This window comes from Enhydra lutris, unplaced genomic scaffold, assembly GCF_002288905.1.
Source record: "Enhydra lutris kenyoni isolate GAN:26980312 unplaced genomic scaffold, ASM228890v2 scaffoldscaffold42, whole genome shotgun sequence".
NCBI classification, from domain to species: Eukaryota; Metazoa; Chordata; class Mammalia; order Carnivora; family Mustelidae; genus Enhydra; species Enhydra lutris.
This window is the reverse complement of record NW_019154126.1, coordinates 88831-108293: the sequence shown is the minus strand read 5'-3', so window position 1 is coordinate 108293 and position 19463 is coordinate 88831. Positions and strand designations below refer to the sequence as shown.

The 19463-nt window shown below is 38.6% G+C and overlaps 1 protein-coding gene across 1 annotated transcript in view; it reads left to right on the top strand.

Annotated features, from left to right (window-relative positions):
• LOC111155597 (G protein-coupled receptor 158) overlaps positions 1 to 15991 on the top strand; it is a 413796-nt gene extending 397805 nt beyond the window's left edge. The window contains exons 8-11 of the mRNA XM_022515856.1: positions 1543 to 1681; positions 8410 to 8515; positions 12104 to 12250; positions 13044 to 15991. Coding sequence (XP_022371564.1) covers positions 1543 to 1681; positions 8410 to 8515; positions 12104 to 12250; positions 13044 to 14519 — 1868 coding nt within the window. The 3' untranslated portion in view covers positions 14520 to 15991. The remainder of the gene's footprint in view (positions 1 to 1542; positions 1682 to 8409; positions 8516 to 12103; positions 12251 to 13043) is intronic.
• The last annotated feature ends 3472 nt before the right edge of the window (positions 15992 to 19463 follow it).

The following is a 19463-nucleotide window of genomic DNA, read 5'->3' as shown; positions in this document are numbered from 1 at the left end:
CACACCTGGGTAAAGAGGCAATAATAGTACCATGGACAGAAATACAAGAGGTAAGAAGGAAAGTTGTACATGAAGACCCCAGCATTTCCTGATTCACTTTTCCTGATCCAGTAGAACTTGGCTGGACAAAAAAAAAAGATTTATAGCACATGGCCAGTGGCCAACGTACTGAATAACTGGGACTGAATAAATCTCATGGAGATCTTTGAGTGTGGCTTATTTTATATTTGTCTTCTAACCACATCAGGGTTTTAGAGTAACTCTTGAAGGATGTGTTTACTTAAGGGATTTTCAGTAATTAGGGCACTACCTATTGTTTAAATACTGACAGAAATATGCTGAAAGCTTGGCAGATAAACAACTTGGCATATAGGAATGGAAGTCAATGTTTCAATAGATAAGTAAGTAGGTTACCTCGAAGTGATGCATTTGATTAAAGACTTTCTCCAAATTAAAGCTTTCTTCTTTACTCTGATTGATTAGATATGATCTTCTTTAGATACTATCTTCCAGTGATGTCGTGTCACTAAGACAGAAAATGGATTGAACAATTATTGGTCAGTATGAGTTAAAATAGTGATGTTCAGGTTGGAAAAAAAAAAAGTCAAATGAGGTGTTCAACAATAAGAACCATTTAACGTGTGTTTTTATTTATTCCTTTATTTAATATCTACCAGACAGAAACTATGTTAAGTGCTTTATATTCATTATTTGATTTCATTAACAAATAATCTCATGAAATATATACTTTAATTATTGTCATTTTCCACATAAGATAACTGTGGCCAGAAATATTAAGTTGGCTTAGATTATGCAAAGTTAATTAGAGATAGAAACAGAATTTCCAATCAGGTCTAGTGTGATTCCAAAGCCCTTATGTTTAAATGCTGTGCTATGCTTGTCTCTTCTAACTTGAGCCCCACAAATAAGATGACTGTGAATTTTATGAAGCCTTTAGCACTCCACCCATAAAAGATAAGATTTCTGTCATGTGTGAAGAAATAATGGTTCATTTATAAAATATGCCACTGAATGTTTAACAACCTATTTTCTCACATTTCTGGCAATGGGTATCTTTACGGTGTGGAACCAGATTCAATGCAGTAAGAGTTTAAATTTCTAGAAGTTGGATATAAACACATTACAAGCCTTTGTTGCCCTGATGACTTCATTACAACCCAGATGCTCTATGAGTATCTTAAACTTAGGTTGGGGATGTGGAAAATTATTTTATATTTATTTTAGGAAAAAGCCAGGTATTAGCAAAAGAAAAATCTGAGGCACCAACCACTGTTTTAAGAAAGAAAGAAAAGAAAAACCAAACTATACCTTTGTAAAATCTTCTGTTACACTCAATAAAATCTTAAAATAAATATATCATATGTATTCATACGTGAATGACATTTTATATGCATCTGTTTCTAACTGAACTTATGTTTCTATAACAAACACAAAATGCATGCTAAAGAACTTAAATTTTACACTATTATTCACCTATAAAACTAATGGAAAATTTTTTTCTTTTTTTTTTTGTCCTCACAGCTGAATTTTTATTCCTCTTGTGGGGTGTTTATCTCTGCTATGCAGTGCGGACGGTGCCATCAGCCTTTCACGAGCCACGCTATATGGCTGTTGCAGTTCACAACGAGCTCATTATCTCTGCTGTATTCCACACAATCAGGCAAGTGCCCTGTAGAGCTAGTAAATAACCGTTTTGTTTCTATGATGTGTTTCAGTTTAACTTAAATAGCAAAACTGGATAGCATGCATAATGGAAAGATTTAGGAAGGATGGTGTTTTTAAGTTGACTAATGTCTGTCGCAGAAATGGCAAATGAAGATAGCTTGTTGTTTATTTGTTTTTTAAGATTTATTTATTAAAGAGGGAGAACACACAGTGGAGTGGGGCAGAGGGAGATGGAGAGAGAAACCCAAGTAGACTCTGCACTGAGCATAGAGCCCAACGTGGGGCTCCATCTCAGGACCCATGAGATCGTGCCCTGAGCTGAAACCAAGAGTCGGACACCTAGCCAACTGTGTCCCCAGGTGCCCCTATATTTTTTTTTCCTAAACTGATGTTCTTAGTTCCTTCTAATGTTTTCTTATCACCTTTATTTATTTGAAGGTTAACTCAATATTACTGTATTAATTAAACCACTTATGGGAATATCATTGAATATTGTTATGATATATAATGTCTTCTGTTCTGAAGATATAAAACAACACATGCTTACATTATAAAGTAGATGTAGATAAATCATCTATGTTTCCATTCATGTTAATACACTGGTTTACACTTTTAAAATCTTAATACTCAGATAGTCAACTTAAGTGTACTAGTTCTGCTAAATTCAAAACCAAAAAAACCACTCCAACCCAATGACTGGATTTTTGTGTGCAATGAGGTTTTATCACTATCACATTTTAGCAATGACTTTTTATTAGTATGGCCTGGTCCTCCATTTCTTAATATCCCATTTATCACTATAGTCAGTAAGTACAAAGGAGGAAGCAAGTAGCTTATGATAGTGAACAAAATGAAATATGTATGACTTATCTTTGGAGAATTTACACCTATTTATATCTGAAAATGAAATGAAAACCTCAGTGAGAACAAAAAAAAGGAATCCTATAACTTGCAAAGCAACAAAAAGATGTCATTCATTTGCTTGACAAAGTTAGGACATACATAAGAATTTAATGAGAAATTTTGAATATTTGTCTTTTCCCTCAGTGGAAAAACAGTGATAAATAATGGTGGGAGTCAGAGTGGGAAGGTGTGGATCTTTGAAAGTTTTAGAAGATATTTATCATTTCTCACTTTAGTCAATAATTATCAAGTTACGTCTTGCACTTGTAGGAATAGATGATACCAGAGAACAGCTGAACCTTAGGCATACCTACACTTTTTCAACGTTTAAGAAAGAAAAGAAGTATTTATGATTTGACAACCCTGGAAATTCCATCAAAGCACCAGGAATCAAAGGAATTTGCCTCCTTGCTTTGTCTTGCCCCCTCTCAAGAAAGAGAGAAAAGAGAAAAGGAAAAGAGGAAGGAAAGATGCAAAACAAAATACGATGTTATAAATAGGCAAAAAGAAGGCTCTCTCACTTCTCCTCGGACTAGAGCTGAAGGATGTGAGAGGGGATGCCCTGTAGTGAGCACTGAAGAACACTGTTGTGGGCAGAGCCCCGCAGCCTGCACATTTCTCCCAAACCATCTCCCAAGAAAAGCTGCATTTTCATTGTCTGTTTCCAGAATATCAAACACGTGTTTCAAGATATGACAGACATGCTTCTCTAGAACCATTTGTAAGTTAAATGCTGTATTAACAAATCAATTAAAGAGTTATAAGCATGCCAGAAGAAATTTACAGATATGTTTAAATGTCTTCTGTTGTCAGAATGTGACCAGGTCATGCAAAGGGTTTCCTACTTTTGCCCTAACATCAGCTGCTGTATTTCTTAGAAACAAATTAATTGCCCGAGAAATTAAATCTGTTCAAAGCATTTACCTAAATTGATCTTTATCCTTTTCTATCTTAAGATTTACATCTGTTCTGTTTTCATCATTAAGTATGTTTTTTCAATGGACTTTTTTTTTTAAGATTTTATTTATTTATTTATTTAACACATTGAGAGAGAGAGAGAGAGAGAGCGAGAGCACTAGCAGAGGGACCTTCAGACAGAAGGAGAGGGAGAAGCAGGCTCTCTGCTGCAAGGAGCCCGACACAGGGCTCGGATCTTAGGACCCTGGGATCATGACCTGAACCGAAGACAAATGCTTAACCCGCTGAACCACCCAGGCGTCCCTCAATGGACTTTAAACTCTCAATTTGCCCAAGTAGGCAAGAAAGTTATTTTTTAAATGAACTTTTAAAAATTCCTAATAAGGCAATAGGTGGTTATTATAGATAAATCATAAAATGATTAAAAATAAACTGCCTAATCCAACCACCCAAAGACAATAAGCACTGTTGATATATTAGGATATCACTTTTGGATGTTTTTACACGCTTGTGTATATTTATAACACATTGCATTTGGTAGCTCCCTTTTAGGAATGTCACAGCACAGTGTGACATACCAGGAAGTCCTGCTGTAAGGAAATCTCGTTAAGTTTCTTTAACCAGCACTTTCCAAACCATTCACCATGATATCCCCCCTACATCAACTGACATCTGGTAATAGAAGCCACTCTTCAGAAAATTCTGTTTTAATACTTGGCCGAGGTGAGGAGAAATGTATTCTTTTTTTTTTTTTTTTTTATAAACATATATTTTTATCCCCAGGGGTACAGGTCTGTGAATCGCCAGGTTTACACACTTCACAGCACTCACCATAGCACATACCCTCCCCAATGTCCATTACCCCACCCCCCTCTCCCGACCCCCCTACCCCCAGCAACCCTCAGTTTGTTTTGTGAGATTAAGAGTCACTTATGGTTTGTTTCCCTCCCAATCCCATCTTGTTTCATTTATTCTTCTCCTACCCCTTAACCCCCCATGTTGCATCTCCACTTCCTCATATCAGGGAGATCATATGATAGTTGTCTGAGGAGAAATGTATTCTAAATATTCATTCAGGATAGCTTTCTGGGGGCACCTGGCTGGCTCAGTCAGGGAGCATGCGACTCTTGATCTCAGGGTCATGAGTTCAAACCCCACACTATGCATAGAGCTTGCTTTTAAAAAACAATAATAATAATAATAACTTTCTTACTTTGATTAGGTCTTTCTTACAGAGTCCCAGACAACCCATCAGCCTAGCTGGGTTCACATAGACACAAGATCTGACTGAGTTGTACATGTTGAACCTAGTAGACTTTGTGTTGGTAGACATGACCTACTTAAAAGATCAGCCTCCCTCGAGACAACTGTATAGTCCTTTAAGTTTTGAACAGGGAGAACTTCTAGTAGTAGCAGAGTGACTGGCCTTGGTAGGCTTTGGTATTTTCTTAGATAAGCTTAAAAAAACCTGAATGGAAAGCCTTACCTTTTAAAAAAATTTTTAAATTAACATATAATGTATTATTAGTCCCAGGGATACAGTCTGTTGATCATCAGGTTTACACACGTCACAGCACTCACCATAGCACATACTCTCCCCAGTGTCCATATCCCAACCACCCTCTCCCTCCACCCTCCCAACCCCGCAACCCTCAATTTGTTTTGTGAGATTAAGAGTCTGTTATGTTTTGTCTCCATCCCGATCCCATCTTGTTTCATTTTCTCCTTCTCTACCCCCCAAACCCCCCACTTTGCCTCTCAAATTCCTCGTATCAGGGAGATCATATGATAATTGTCTTTCTCTTATTGACTTACTTTGCTCAGCGTAATACCATCTTGTTCCACCCACATCATTGCAAATGGCAAGATTTCATTTCTTTTGATGGCTGCATAGTATTCCTTTGTGTATATATACCACATCTTCTTTATCCATTCATCTGTTGATGGAATTCTAGGTTTTTTCCACAGTCTGGCTATTGTGGACTGCTGAAAAACCCTACTTTTAAGTTCCAAATTCAACTTACCTTTCTCCATAGACCAAACCCAATTAGATCGTGGCATGTTGGCTTCAAAGAATTATAGTATAGACTAGCTACTCTGTCTTGGAAATTTAATTGTATGGCCATAAAGGACCAAAGATGGAATTATAGTTTAAATTATAGTTCAACACAGTAAATCTATAGAACACTGATTTTAGGGAGATGAGCAGGGAGAAAGCAATAGGCAGTAATAATTAAAGAAATCAAATATATATAATTTCTTAATTACATGTGGACTGAACTCATACCTGCTGTGGTTCCAGTGTTGATAAAATCTAAGAATAGGAAACAATAACATAATAATATAAATCAACTAGACCCATCTTTGTAGATTTTTACTAGAATGAAATAATATTAAATAAATCCTCCAACATCAGCAGATATTCTCTATCAATAGGCATATATGTTCATTCTTATTTGCTTAAAATATAAAATTATATGTACATAACTGTGGATACGTATCTACATACATAAATATATAAACTTAAAGCTATGACTATATATTTATATGCAGATTTACTTTTATTCTCACCAAATTGCCAGACTGAACAAAAATAAACTAAAAGGATTAAGTCTAGAAGTCTAATAATGCAGAAGGCATTTTGCCTAATCTGTTCTATAATCCTTTACTAAGCATAGAGCAAAGCTTTGGGAAAGTGCAAGACTTTTAAAAATTTGCTTTTATTCTTAACCTCGATTTTAATTATTCCTATGTTCCTGACTGTTAGATCTATTTTTTAGAAGTTGAAAAAGTTTTTTAAAGAAAAATCTTTAAGAAGACTGCAAAACCCAATTTTTCTTAAGATATTTCTACTCAGAACTGCAACCTAACAAACCTAGCAGTATTTAAAAACTGATTAATTTGATCAGTTGATGTTAGTATAGAGTACTTCAAATTAACTTTTTGGAAGACTCACCATTTTAATTTAAAATATATGTAACCATGTTCCTTTCAGATATCATCAGGCTGGCTTCAGGTTCACTTGTGTTGGCATTTGAGACAGAAATTCGCAGTGCATGAGAACACTTTTAGAATGTAAATCCATCTCACTTGATATAACTGTCTGCTCCAGTGCTGGAAATGGCCCCAGCAGATTTGGATTATATAATTTTCCAGGTCACAATTTTATATTGCTTCTATGCCTCAGTCCTATGCCTCAGATACTGTTACTTGTTATTGAGTATGATGATCCTATTTCAGTGCTTAAAAAAAATCTCTTCTGACCCAGCACAGGATCTGTCAAAAGTATGTCATTCCCAAACAAAGTGATTATTCATTTAATCATATTCAAGGCAGGCATACTTTTTTCACCAAGAGTTAGAGAAGATGTTAATTCTTAAAATGCTATTTGGTTATAGGTAAACTATCATGAACTTTCTGTACTTCTATGTATATATTTTAAGTCTGTTTTATGTCTCCAAACACAGAGGAAACTATCTCCATGTTGAACAACTCTCAAGCTTCCACTTTAGCTCGATTTGCAGGGGAGGGGAGGTGAGAAGACGGGGGATAGGATGGAGGTGAAAATGAGTAAGAAATCCCCTTGATGGAAATTTTGTTTCAAGTATTAATAATGCTAATTTACTTAGTAAATTTGTCATGAATATGGCATAATGCAGGTATAAAATAAGTTTCTTCTATTTTTAGATTCATGTGTTTGTTTTATGATTATATCATAAGCATTTTCTTAAGATGTTAGCTTTTCAAATATGATGACATATATCAGTGTATCAAGATGCCAATTCTCTAGGGGCACCTGGATGGCTCAGTCAGCGGAGCATCTGACTGTCCATTTCAGCTCAGGTCATGATCTCCAGGTGGGGAGCTGTGCCCCACATGGGGCTCTGCAGGCGATCAGTGGGGAATCTCTCCTTCTTTTCTTCTCCCTCTGCCCCTCCCTCTGCTCTCCTCTCTCTCTCTCTCTCTCTTTCTCTCTCTCAAATAAATAAGTAAATCTTTTTTTTAAAATGCCAATTCTTTAATTCCAAACACAATAAAATCTCATATTTAGCTTTCATGGATAAACAATGCATGGGAAAAAATTAAAAGAAGAGTATGATTGCAAAATGACCTTAATAAAACATCACCTGGTTTCTGCAAAAGAATGAGTCCTTAAAACCTGAGTTTTAGTGTGTACACATACCTACTGATTCATGAAAACATTCCAAAATCACCAGAGTAGGTATCAGTACTGGATTTTTCTTATACATGTTGCCTGCAGGACTGTTCTAGAACACCGTTTTATAAATTCCTCAGCAAGATAGGATTTTCAGTTATCTAAAAACAATTTGACACTTCACAACAACTAAAATCTTTATTTTAAAAGATGATATTACAAACCATTAGTATATTCATTTAACCATTGCATTGTTTATCATTTAAACCTCTGAGGTCATTCACAAAGACAGATAACTACCCACCCCTTTTTTCTTAATTAATGTTTTCAAAGGAAAAAGATTAGAATCAAGAATTATGTGGCTGTGTCTTATAACCCAAATTTGCCTGAAGCCACTAGTTTGTAAATCTGTTCTTTTGAATTCACATGTGTTCACTGTTTTCACTTTAGACATTCCATTTACATGCAAAATAATTATTCCAGGAAATGATTAGCATATTATATGCTGTCTTTCCTACTACTGATAAGTTAAAATAATAAATAGGGAGTTCATGTCTTACGTATGCAGTCAGTTACTTTGGGTCTCGTTCTGTGATGAAAATGTGTGTCACAGAGACCACAGTACAACTTTCTTCACGCTTGCTTGCTTGCTTTTAAAAAACACTGAGGAAAAAAAGTTTCCAAATATCCTAGTATTTTAAATAGAGATCTTGTTGGATTACTAACTTGGTGAATTCTCATTTCAGATTCGTTCTTGCCTCAAGACTTCAGTCTGACTGGATGCTAATGCTGTATTTTGCACATACTCATTTGACTGTGACAGTCACCATTGGGTTGCTTTTGATTCCAAAGGTATTCCTCTAACATTACTTTTCTCTTGCAAGACAGTTATTTTAAATAAGCATGGAGTTGTTTCCTCTTTTTTTAAAAAAAAAAAAGTATCTGGCAATATAGGGAAAGGAAAGTGTGGAGATTTAGTTGACACTAAAATGTTTTTAAAGCTCTCTCCTCAGGGAACTAGATATCTCTTTTCTTTTAGAATTTATTAAACATCCCATAGAATTTTTAAATGCTTCAGTTTATACAAAACTCATCTGGTTTGGCTCCTTCTCAAATATATATTTTTTAAGAATTTATTTATTTATCTGACAGAGAGAGAGATCACAAGGAGGCAGAGAGGCAGGCAGAGAGAGAGGAGGAAGCTGACTCCCTGCTGAGCAGAGAGCCCCATGCAGGCTCGATCCCAGGATGCCCCGTATCATGACCTGAGCTGAAGGTAGAAACTCAACCCACTGAGCCACCCAGATGCCCCTTTCTCAAATATTTTTATATTCAGATATGATTTAATTATGGGTCCAAGGTAACTTTTATTGTACCTATAACATCAAAGTAATTTTTAAAGAGATTCTAAGAATCTTCCTGTTTGGATTTATATTCAGGAAGCTTTGTGTTGTAAACATTCAGAAAATTTTTATGTACATAATTATAATATTTTGTATAGAAAAATCTTGCTTCATAATGATAGATTCTGGGAAAGACTTATCTAGACAGCATACCGAAGTGGGGGAAAATGGGCCAGCCCTCAGAATACCAGGATTAAGAATATATGTTCCACTCACACTGGCTATACAGTATGACATTAGCCAAAACTTCATCTCTCTGAGGTTCAGTTTCTTCATCTATGACACAATAGCAATAAAACAGCTTACAATGAAATAATATGATATCAGAGTGTGGGAAAAAAACACAAGTTAGAGCATTATTTTTTTTAAAGACTTTATTTATTTATTTGACAGACAGAGATCACAAGTAGGCAGAGAGGCAGGGAGAGAGAGAGGGGGAAGCAGGCTCCCTGCTGAGCAGAGAGCTTGCCTGGCGGGGGGGGGGGGGGGGGGGTGTCTCGATCCCAGGACACTGGGATCACGACCTGAGCTGAAGGCAGAGGCCCCAACCCACTGGAAGGCAGAGCCACCCAGGTACCCCCAAGTTAGAGCATTATTATTATTTTCCTCATTTACACATAGAAAAACAAAATATTGGAACATCATTTATCTGTATTAGTACCACACGATATAATATTAACACAGCTGAGACAGGAATTTATGATTGCTTGTCATTCACTCCAGGTTTTACCTCCTCTCATAAGTGAAACATTAAAATTCAGCCTGACTAAAAGGGCAAACAAATGTAAACAGAACAAAATTCCTATTTTCTTCCTTACTTGAATTATATATACCAAATAGCCACAGTTTTCATGGACTAATCTGTTACTGCAATTTATCTTCTCCTTTTTCATACTTTGCATTATATGGTTACCTGTTTATTAAATGGAGGTACTACATATGCAGACGGCTCATTCAGTGGTAAGAATTAAAACACATATTCATAAAGATTGGTACATGGATGTTCCTAGCAGACTTATTGATAATAGCTAAGAAGTGGAAACAATCCAAATGTCCATCAACTGATAAATGTAGAAGCACAATGCAGTGTCACCTACACAATGCAGCACTACCCAACAATAAGAAGGAGTAAAGCACCAGTACGCACTATAGCTAGTACGCACCTTGAAAACATTACACCACGTGAAAGAGGCTAGACACAAAGGCCCATCTTGTGTGATTCCATGTATATGAGATGTCCAGAACAGGCCGCTCTGTTGAGACAGAAAGCAAGTTAGTGGTTGTCACTAGCTAGGGAAGAGAGGAAACAGAAATGACTGCTTTCATGGGTTTAAGGTTCTTTTGGGGGGGTGATGAAAATATTCTGGAATTAGATAGTGGTGATGGTTGCACAGCACTGTGAATATATACCAAAACCTCTCAACTGTACAATTGAAATTCGAGAATTTTATGGTATGTGAACTATATCGCAACTTGAGATAATTTAACAAAATCATTGAGGGGCTTCGCTAAGCTCTGTTCTATATCCTGGAATAAGAATAACGAACAGATAAAATATGTGCTCTTGTGGTATTTATATTGTGGACAAGGGGGACACAGAAGAAATAGGTTAAGATAAGCATTCAAAATACTCTTTTAGATAGATATAAATACTAAGGACAAATAATAAAGCAGAAAATGGATATTATCTGAGAAGTGTTCCTTAAACTCACCATCATCTCTGAGACTGTGCTCAAGAACAATTACTCTCTTATCAATCACTTCTGGGTGGTTTCCTAGCAGCATTTGAGATTTTGGAGGAGACGGACTCTGTTTTATTCATCTTTATGACCTTAAATTCCTGACACATGTCAGAACCATAGTTGTAAGTAGAAGAGTGAAGGAAAGAGTCACCTGTTTCTGTGGTTTCTCAGTCAGTTCATGATTCCTTACGTAGAGAATTGCTGTTTCATGTTATATTATATAGCTGTTCACCTGCCACTTAAATATTTTAACAAACATTGACATTAAAATAGCTCTGTATCATGAAAGGGTGATGTGTTAATTTTTTAAAGGAATATTTGACCTGATGAGCAGTTGGGAGAAGAGAACCCATGTTCCCTAGACCATTCTCTCCATTTTCATAGGACAATCAGTTGGTTTATATGTTATGTGAAATGGCCAGATTGTTTTGATTCTCCCTGCTTTCCATCATTTCCCCAATTCATTCTTCTCCACATCTCCATTTGATGAAGAGTAGAGATAGCAAGAGTCCATGAAACTAAACGTACCCAAAGGCCACGTGAAAATAATAAAAATACCTCAAAATGTGACGAAGGAGGAATTTGAGAATGCTGAGCTTGAGAAAAAAATTCTGTAATTTCAGTGAACGTTTGAATTTTAAGCTTAGATATCATCATCATTTTAGGCTTAAAGAGCCCTGTGCTCCAGAGAGTGTCTGATTTGTTTCCTATCTGACTATCAACACAGTTGATGCCAGCATGCAGATCTCCTATCCCTTAGGTCCCGGAGGCAACATTTCTGGAGCCATGTGTAGTAGACTCAAAGTCACTGTCTGTGTTCAGGGCCAGTTGTACCTTTCGGTGACATATAGCCTCCCCTAGGTGATGCAGAACAAGAAACGCGAGGTAGACCCTACTGCTCAAAAAAAATATTTCCCTCCAGCTGCCAGTGGGTCCAAATTCCTACTCTTGGAGAACATTTGTGTGGGTTTTTCAACTTATTTTCATTCTCAGAATGCAAATAACTTATATGAGGATTAACGTAAGTGAACACTGTGAGCCTGGAGAAAAGACAAAGATGAAAATAAGGGTAGGAGAACCACGTATTAAGGAACCACGTATTAAGATGGCCTAAGAGCTCTAGTGCGTAACGTGAAAAGCAAAACATAAATATAGCAACAGATCTTTTTAAGGAGCTTGGTAAATGAGTTCATCTAAGCTGAAGAAATGATATGAACATGAGAACCTTTAACAAATTATTCTGCTGTGTCTGCCAGTGGGTTCATGTCTGCACTCATTCTGCGTCTCTATTGCAGTTTTCACATTCAAGCAATAACCCCCGAGATGACATTGCTACAGAAGCGTATGAAGATGAGCTGGACCTGGGCCGGTCTGGGTCCTACCTGAACAGCAGCATCAACTCCGCATGGAGTGAGCACAGCTTAGACCCGGAAGACATTCGGGTAATGTCTGTATTTCAGCCTTCCTGTTTCGGGCTCACCCCGTGCACACAGGCAAGCACGCGTGGGCTGACGTATCCATATGCTCACCTGTGTGCACACGGGTCCAGAGGGAAAAAGAGAGGGGGGATGTGTGTGCGTAAGAACTGAAAACATCGAATGCGGGGCTAACCCAGTTCTAAAACCCACATCATGGTAGAAGTTACAGAGGCCAGTCTTGACAGTCACAACTGACTTAGGAGCAGTCATGATGATGAACTCATGATACACGTTCCCTACTACAGGTTCTGACATCTTGCTGTTAGGAAGAGATAGGATAGATCTGCGAGCAGAGAGCCCGGATTACTGAAAGTAATTTGTGACAGTATATCAGCATTTGGAGTAAGAAGCTGCTTTTAGTAATCGATGGTCTGTTGTCCCCTAAACCTAATCCACATTACAGGTAATTTTATCAATGGCTACATGATGCTTCCAGTATTGATTAGGAAACACAATATGCTGTGTTTTGTTATGGCCAAGGTCAAGTCCGGCCCACACAACTTGTAAGTCCAACGGGCTCATTCCATGTGCAGGATGCATGTGTTCAAGTCTTAAAGTTCAAACTCTACGGGTAGCAGAGCACAGGTTCATCAGAAAAGTAAGAATGAGGAGAAGGTTGATGAGCACACGTGGTATGAAAAGCTGTAGGTCAGTTTCCCTAAAGAGCTCAAGCTTACTGACCTAGTTACCTTTAGCATTAGTATCTGGCTGAACCACTAAGTCCCGCATCTCTGTGAATTTGCTCTTGTTCTGGCAGGATGAGCTGAAGAAACTCTATGCCCAGCTGGAGATATATAAAAGAAAGAAGATGATTACGAATAACCCCCACCTCCAGAAAAAGCGGTGCTCCAAGAAGGGCTTGGGCCGTTCGATCATGAGGCGCATCACCGAGATCCCAGAGACAGTCAGCAGGCAGTGTTCCAAAGAGGACAAGGAAGTCACAGACCACAGCATGGCCAAAAGCACTGCCCTGACCAGGAAGAACCCACAAGAGTCTTCAGGTAATACTGGGAAGCCCAAAGAGGAGTCCCTGAGAAACCGAGTCTTCTCGCTAAAGAAATCACATAGCACTTACGATCACGTGAGGGAGCACACAGAAGAGTCCAACAGTTTACCGGTGGAAAGCCAGGAAGAGGAGGCTACAGAAAATTCCACACTGGAGTCTCTGTCAAGTAAAAAACTTACCCAGAAGCTAAAAGAAAACAGTGAGACCGAGTCCACAGAGTCTGTGCCTTTGGTGTGTAAGTCGGCAAGCGCTCACAATCTCAGCTCAGAGAAGAAGCCGGGCCACCCCCGAACATCCGTGTTGCAGAAGTCTCTCAGTGTCATAGCAAGTGCCAAGGAGAAGACTCTTGGATTGGCTGGGAAAACCCAAACATCGGGCGTGGAAGAACGTGCAAAATCCCAGAAACCTCTGTCAAAAGAGAAAGAAGCAAACAGAAAGTACTCCAATTCAGATAATGCAGAGACTAAAGATTCTGCCCCCCAAAACTCCAATCATTTGGAGGAGCCAAGAAAACCTCAGAAATCTGGGATTATGAAGCAACAAAGGGTCAACCCGCCCACTGCCAGTTCTGACATGAGCCCAGGCACCACCAAGAAGAAGAACAACTTTGACATAGGGGAGGTGTGCCCTTGGGAGATTTATGACCTGGCCCCTGGTCCTGTGCCTTCAGAATCAAAAGTTCAAAAACACGTATCTATTGCAGCTTCTGAGATGGAGAAAAACCCAACTTTTTCCTTAAAGGAGAAATCTCATCAGAAGACCAAGGCAGCTGAACTGTGTCAGCAAACCAGTCAGAAGAGCATAGACAAGGCTGAGGTATGCCCTTGGGAGAGCCAAGGTCAGCCCGGTTTTGAAGATGAGAAGCCTTTGATTTCTAAGACTCAGGTTCCCCCAGGGAGAGCCAAAGATGAGAACGGCAGTCAGCATTATGCCACCAACGTGTGTGCTGGGCAGTACGAAGAACCACCCCCCAAAGTTGTAGCACCAAAAATCAAGAATGAAAATCTCAACCCAACAGGAGACCAGGAAAAAAAGACCTCTTCCCCCGAGGAAAATGCGCCCCGCTCCTATAACTCAAGTAATAACCTTTGGCAGCCTTTAACATCACGAGCTGAGGTGTGTCCTTGGGAGTTTGAGGCCGCAGATCAACCAAATGCTGAAAGAAGTGTAGCTTTACCTGCCTCTTGCACTCTAAGTGCAAACAAGATGGCGGGGCCTCGGAAATAAGAGGTCAGGGATCCTTTTAAAGTGTAGCATCCCCAGAAAGAAAAGGAGAAGGAAGAAACCCTGAATTCGACAGAAGACAGAAGGATCAAAAATTCCCAAGGAGTGTTTGTCATTGGAGGGAAACGTGAAAGTCACAAGTGGAAAAAGACAGGGAGGGCAGAGCAACGCCACAGTGGAAGAATGAGACTGGCCAAGGGAAGTCTGTCTTCCCCTGAGAACACGAGGAGAAGCCTTACATTTCAGCATGGTTAGCGGGAGTCGCCCTCACTGTCTGCCCCTGATCAGTATTTACCCGTGGCACTTTGAAAATCCTAAGCAAGGTCAACCGTAAGACACAGAAGAGGTATGAGATTCTGCAAAGAAGAAGAAGGAAGGTATAGACCTATATGACCGAAGTTCTAAGTAGCTAACTGAACTTCCTTCACCTGTTTAACCTTGATAGCACTGCTCACGTAATGCATCCCAAAAATACCTTTTATATTAATGATTGCTCTCATTTTCTTATAAATGTATGTTTCAGTACATTGTTGTGTCTCATATTCAAGCATTCCAGATTGTATAATTTTTGCAAATAACTTTGATATTACGTGACACAACACATTTATGCAATCTGCAGCTACTCAATTGTTATTGCAAGTTCCAGAATCCCTGCTATACCAACTTTAGTTGATTCTCGAAGTACAGTAAGCTTTCTCTGGCTTGGGAAGCCGTAACCGTTATGATAAAATCTTTCCGTTTTGGCTGTGGTTTATATATTGTGAATTTGGATTTGACTCTATTGTTTCACATCATGGTTTGTTATACTGTCTTAATCAGGGTTTTTTATACCAAGTTGAGTTACTTGTTTTGCACTTCTTGTTAGGACTCAGAGATCCAGGGGTCCTACCAAGTCGTATGTCTCAATAAAGGACAACTTACCTATTGTTTGTTTAGAGTCAGAGACAGGTCACACCTTCATTCCAATTTACTGTCCCTTTTAATCCTTTCAGTATTCCATACTTAGCAGCATTTCGCCAGGAAGAAGCTAAGAGTGAGAAAAACATACTGTGTATTACTATTACCACTGAAAAGGGAAGACTCTAGGAATGACATGAGAACTACAGCAGTACTGCAGGGTCAGGGAATTTGCCTTTCAAAACACAGACAGGAAGGGAGCTACTGATAGCACTTTCAAGGGAGTATTTTTTTAAAGAGAAAAATTATGATAGCATCAAGATCATTGTACGGATATATTTTTATTATGCATACTGAATATATATTTTAAATTACCTTAAACTACTTATTCTCATAACTCTTATTCATTGCTTCAGCTAGGGGTAACACTTGCTGGGCTTCAATCCCAAAGAGGTTTATAACCTGATTTATTCAAAGCCTATAAGGTGGTGTGGGCTCTTCCTCCTGCCAAGCACTGGAAAACTTACAAGTCCTGCAAATTGCCATTGCGAGCCACCCAGCTCAAAAAAAAAAAAAAAAAAAAAAGCAAGGTTTATTTGCAAAGCAAAACAGCCCCCAGAGCAAAATTTGTAAAATGTACTGCGTTCTACCCTGATCACTTGGCATGAGAATCCTAAGCTGCTGACTTAGCCCTACTGATGTGATCATGCAAGAGATTCCATTCCAAATCTCGGTCTCATTTAAAGAAGAATCACTTAAGGATAGAACGCAGACTTCCCTTTCTCTCATGCTAGATGCTGAAGGATCGACGGCTTCCTTGGCCAGGACATTTCCAGCCTAACAAATGGTTTTTCATCTCCTGGGCAGCAAGGAGAACATGCTAGGGGGGTAAAAGGAGAGAAAAGGGAATCAGAGGATAGATAGAGGGCTGTTCTGAGAGCAGATCATTCTCAGTGGAAGCTAGAAACTAGGACTTCTCCTTACTCCTCATCAGGATTTTCTCACTGGTTTCTATTCAGGAGGAAGCGAGCACGTCGCCATTTTGCAAAGCTGTGCGTCCATCTTCCTCACCCATTCGCTTGCTTTGTGCGCTACTCAGGTCGGTGGGGTAGGTGTGAAGAGATAGAGAAATTCTGTTTTTCTGTGTTTCCTTCATTTACTTCCTTCTTTTCTTCCTTTCCAGTCAAGGCCTCTCTATTTGGTAACCTCGGAACACAACTTTAAGGTATATTTATGAACTTGGTTTGGAATTTCTAGGCCCACCTACTTGTTTCATTTATGTTCAAGGTCTGTTAGCACTTTATTCACTTTTTGAGAAATAAGCAGTTCAAGCATCGGTGACTTTTTATTGCACTTCAGGATGATCCTGCTGGAGATGTGGCTTAAAGAAGACTTGCCAAATTATACCTTAGTGACATTCTACAGTCCATAGATTTTCCTCCACCAGCATAAATCGTGAGAGTGCCTCGGGTCTTTCCTAGAGTTTCATTGCCATTACTTATCACCACAAGAAGTTTAAACCTACAATTCTTGAGGTTATTTTCCTAGATCGGTAACAGTAAGAAAGTGAATCCACACTGTTAAGGTCACAAACATTTGCTAGGTTGTCCTTCTCAATGCATGTGCAGGCTGCCTCCCGTCCTTGTTTTTAAGCCAGGGTTTATAAATAAGTAGATTTATACCAACCTTAATAGAACTGTATATTTTATGCAAGAATTAAATGCTTTACAACATGAACTGTAACTCAGCCCATTGTAAACTTTGGTGGCAATATGGATTTGAAACTCGACAGTTCTCTTGTATTTGCTTCCTAGGTTTCTGCATGCAAGTGGTGACAGGTAGGACTGAGAAACACTGCCTTTTGACTTCTAGCATTTAGCAACCGAGAGTTGTAGAGTCAATAAAGCTGTAAGTCTCTTCACTTAATCTGTGGTTCTTCTGAAACTATTATCTGAAACCTACAGCATCCCACCATGAAAAATATTTGGTAAATTTATGTTGTGATGTGTTACAGCATGTAAATAATTATAACTTCTCTGCAATAAAACATATTTATACGAAAGTGATTTATGGTGATTTGCGTGTTTATCAAAAATCAAATTTATTTCACCTAGCCAACTTTAGAGGGAATCCCATGTATCCTTGGCTTTGGTACACTTATGCACCTACATCCTCTTATGCCCGTCTACAGACATATGTGATTGGCCAAATGTGGCCTCAAACATACAGGTCATCCTTTGGAGCCAATAAAACCTCTTAGGGCTCATGATTTTGATTTAAGAAAGCTCTGCCCAAATGGGAAGTAATCCAGCTACCTTTTCTAATTTACTGAACACACATAGGCCATTTCCTAAGAATTGATGATCTTCTTTAGATGAACAATAATTCCAATATCCAGTATCCAGTCATCACTGTATTACTACAGAGGAGAGCCTGACTAATTCATGGAGTCAAGGGAGGCTTAAGAGAGATGGCAAGCTCCCAATGCTGAAATTCTGCAAAGGCATAAGTTATGAACAGGAAAAGGTTTAAGGCCAGAAAGGTAGTTGTGCCCAGCCTTGCAAGCCATGTAACCACACCTTTATCCTGCAGTACCGGAAACTATCAAAAAGCAGTAAACTGGGTCATAAGCAAGTTGTCGAGTAGAAGCATCATTTGGGGAGCAGCCCAGGGATGGACTGAAGTGGGAAGAGACCGCAAGCTGCTAGATTGGCTAGAATACCAGCACAAGAGTCAAGGGAAAGGAAGGTGAGGGCCTAAGAAGGAGAGGAAAACATTATTGGTTATTTTACCAAATTGGCATCTTCAGATGGGTTTGGTGTTACATTCTATGAGGTCAGAAAATCAGAGTCATAGATAACTATATCCAATATAATTGCTCCTTCCAACTTTATTGACATTTTGAGTAGTTTAAAAAATTTTTAAAGCCCTCTCGGAAAATTTGTAGACGTCATATCACCTGCTCAGGAGAAAAGCTGTGGAAAAGAATACAAAACTCATGCTACGAAAAACCTTGATATTACCTAGGCTGGGAAAAGAGGGAAGGGTTTGCTGCAGTAGGTCTTAAATTTCCATGTAGGAAGGCAGCTCTCTGAAGCCAGGGAAGCAGACGTGAGGCAAGGGGGCGGAAGACGGAGCTGGATGCCCCTTCTCCCTGCAGTCACCTTTCCCGTAACCAAGTCGCTGGGAATGCCCTTCCCCATCTCTTCACACTGTGTGTGTCCTATATTGTACATACTTTAGGTACTGAGACATAGAATCAGCGTTTTGAGTTCTTTGACCCTAAAGGACTAAAACAAAAGCAACTGGCAATTAGCAAGACAGGAAAGTCAAGTCTACTGTTCTTTCTTGTGTGATAAGATGGTCTTCTCAGTGTTTGTGGGACTACTTAGCTGATGGCTGTTATTTTCATACACACGCATAGTTCTAGGCATTCTTTCTTTGTTCTAAATGTAGAACTTTCTGGTAAAAGATACCTAAGGGAAATATTTCCATGAGAAATGGGCTTTATCACACAAGTAATAATGTAAATCTGTTATTCTAAAGCAATGCAAGTTGGTTAAGAATTTCTTTATCATTTCAGCATATTCCATTCCTTTCCCCCTGAAGAGTTATAAAGACAGAAATAATGTCTTTCTAATTTTGGTTACTTTCTCTTTAAATACTTGTTTCTTGGAATGTACACAAAGTCCAAGCACATTGTATGTTCTAACTCAATATTAACTGGTCAGAAGGCAGATGATGAAATGTATGAATTGGTTTTTAACTTCTCTCTCTTCCTCTGTAATGTGACAGTGGTACTTTGTCAGAAATAAAACTGGCCAAATGAAAATGGAAAATGAAAAATGAATACAGAAAAAGGTCTTTGCATAATAGTCACTTTCCTAGAAAAAAAAATAAACATGCAAACAGAAAAGCTCATGACAGATCTTCTAGAACATACTCCCATTTCAATTCAAGCAGCATTAGGAAAAGGGGGGAAATGCCCTATTTTGAGCACATAAGAGAAAGATGCATAGTTTTTCCCTAAATATGCCATGGGATTTTATT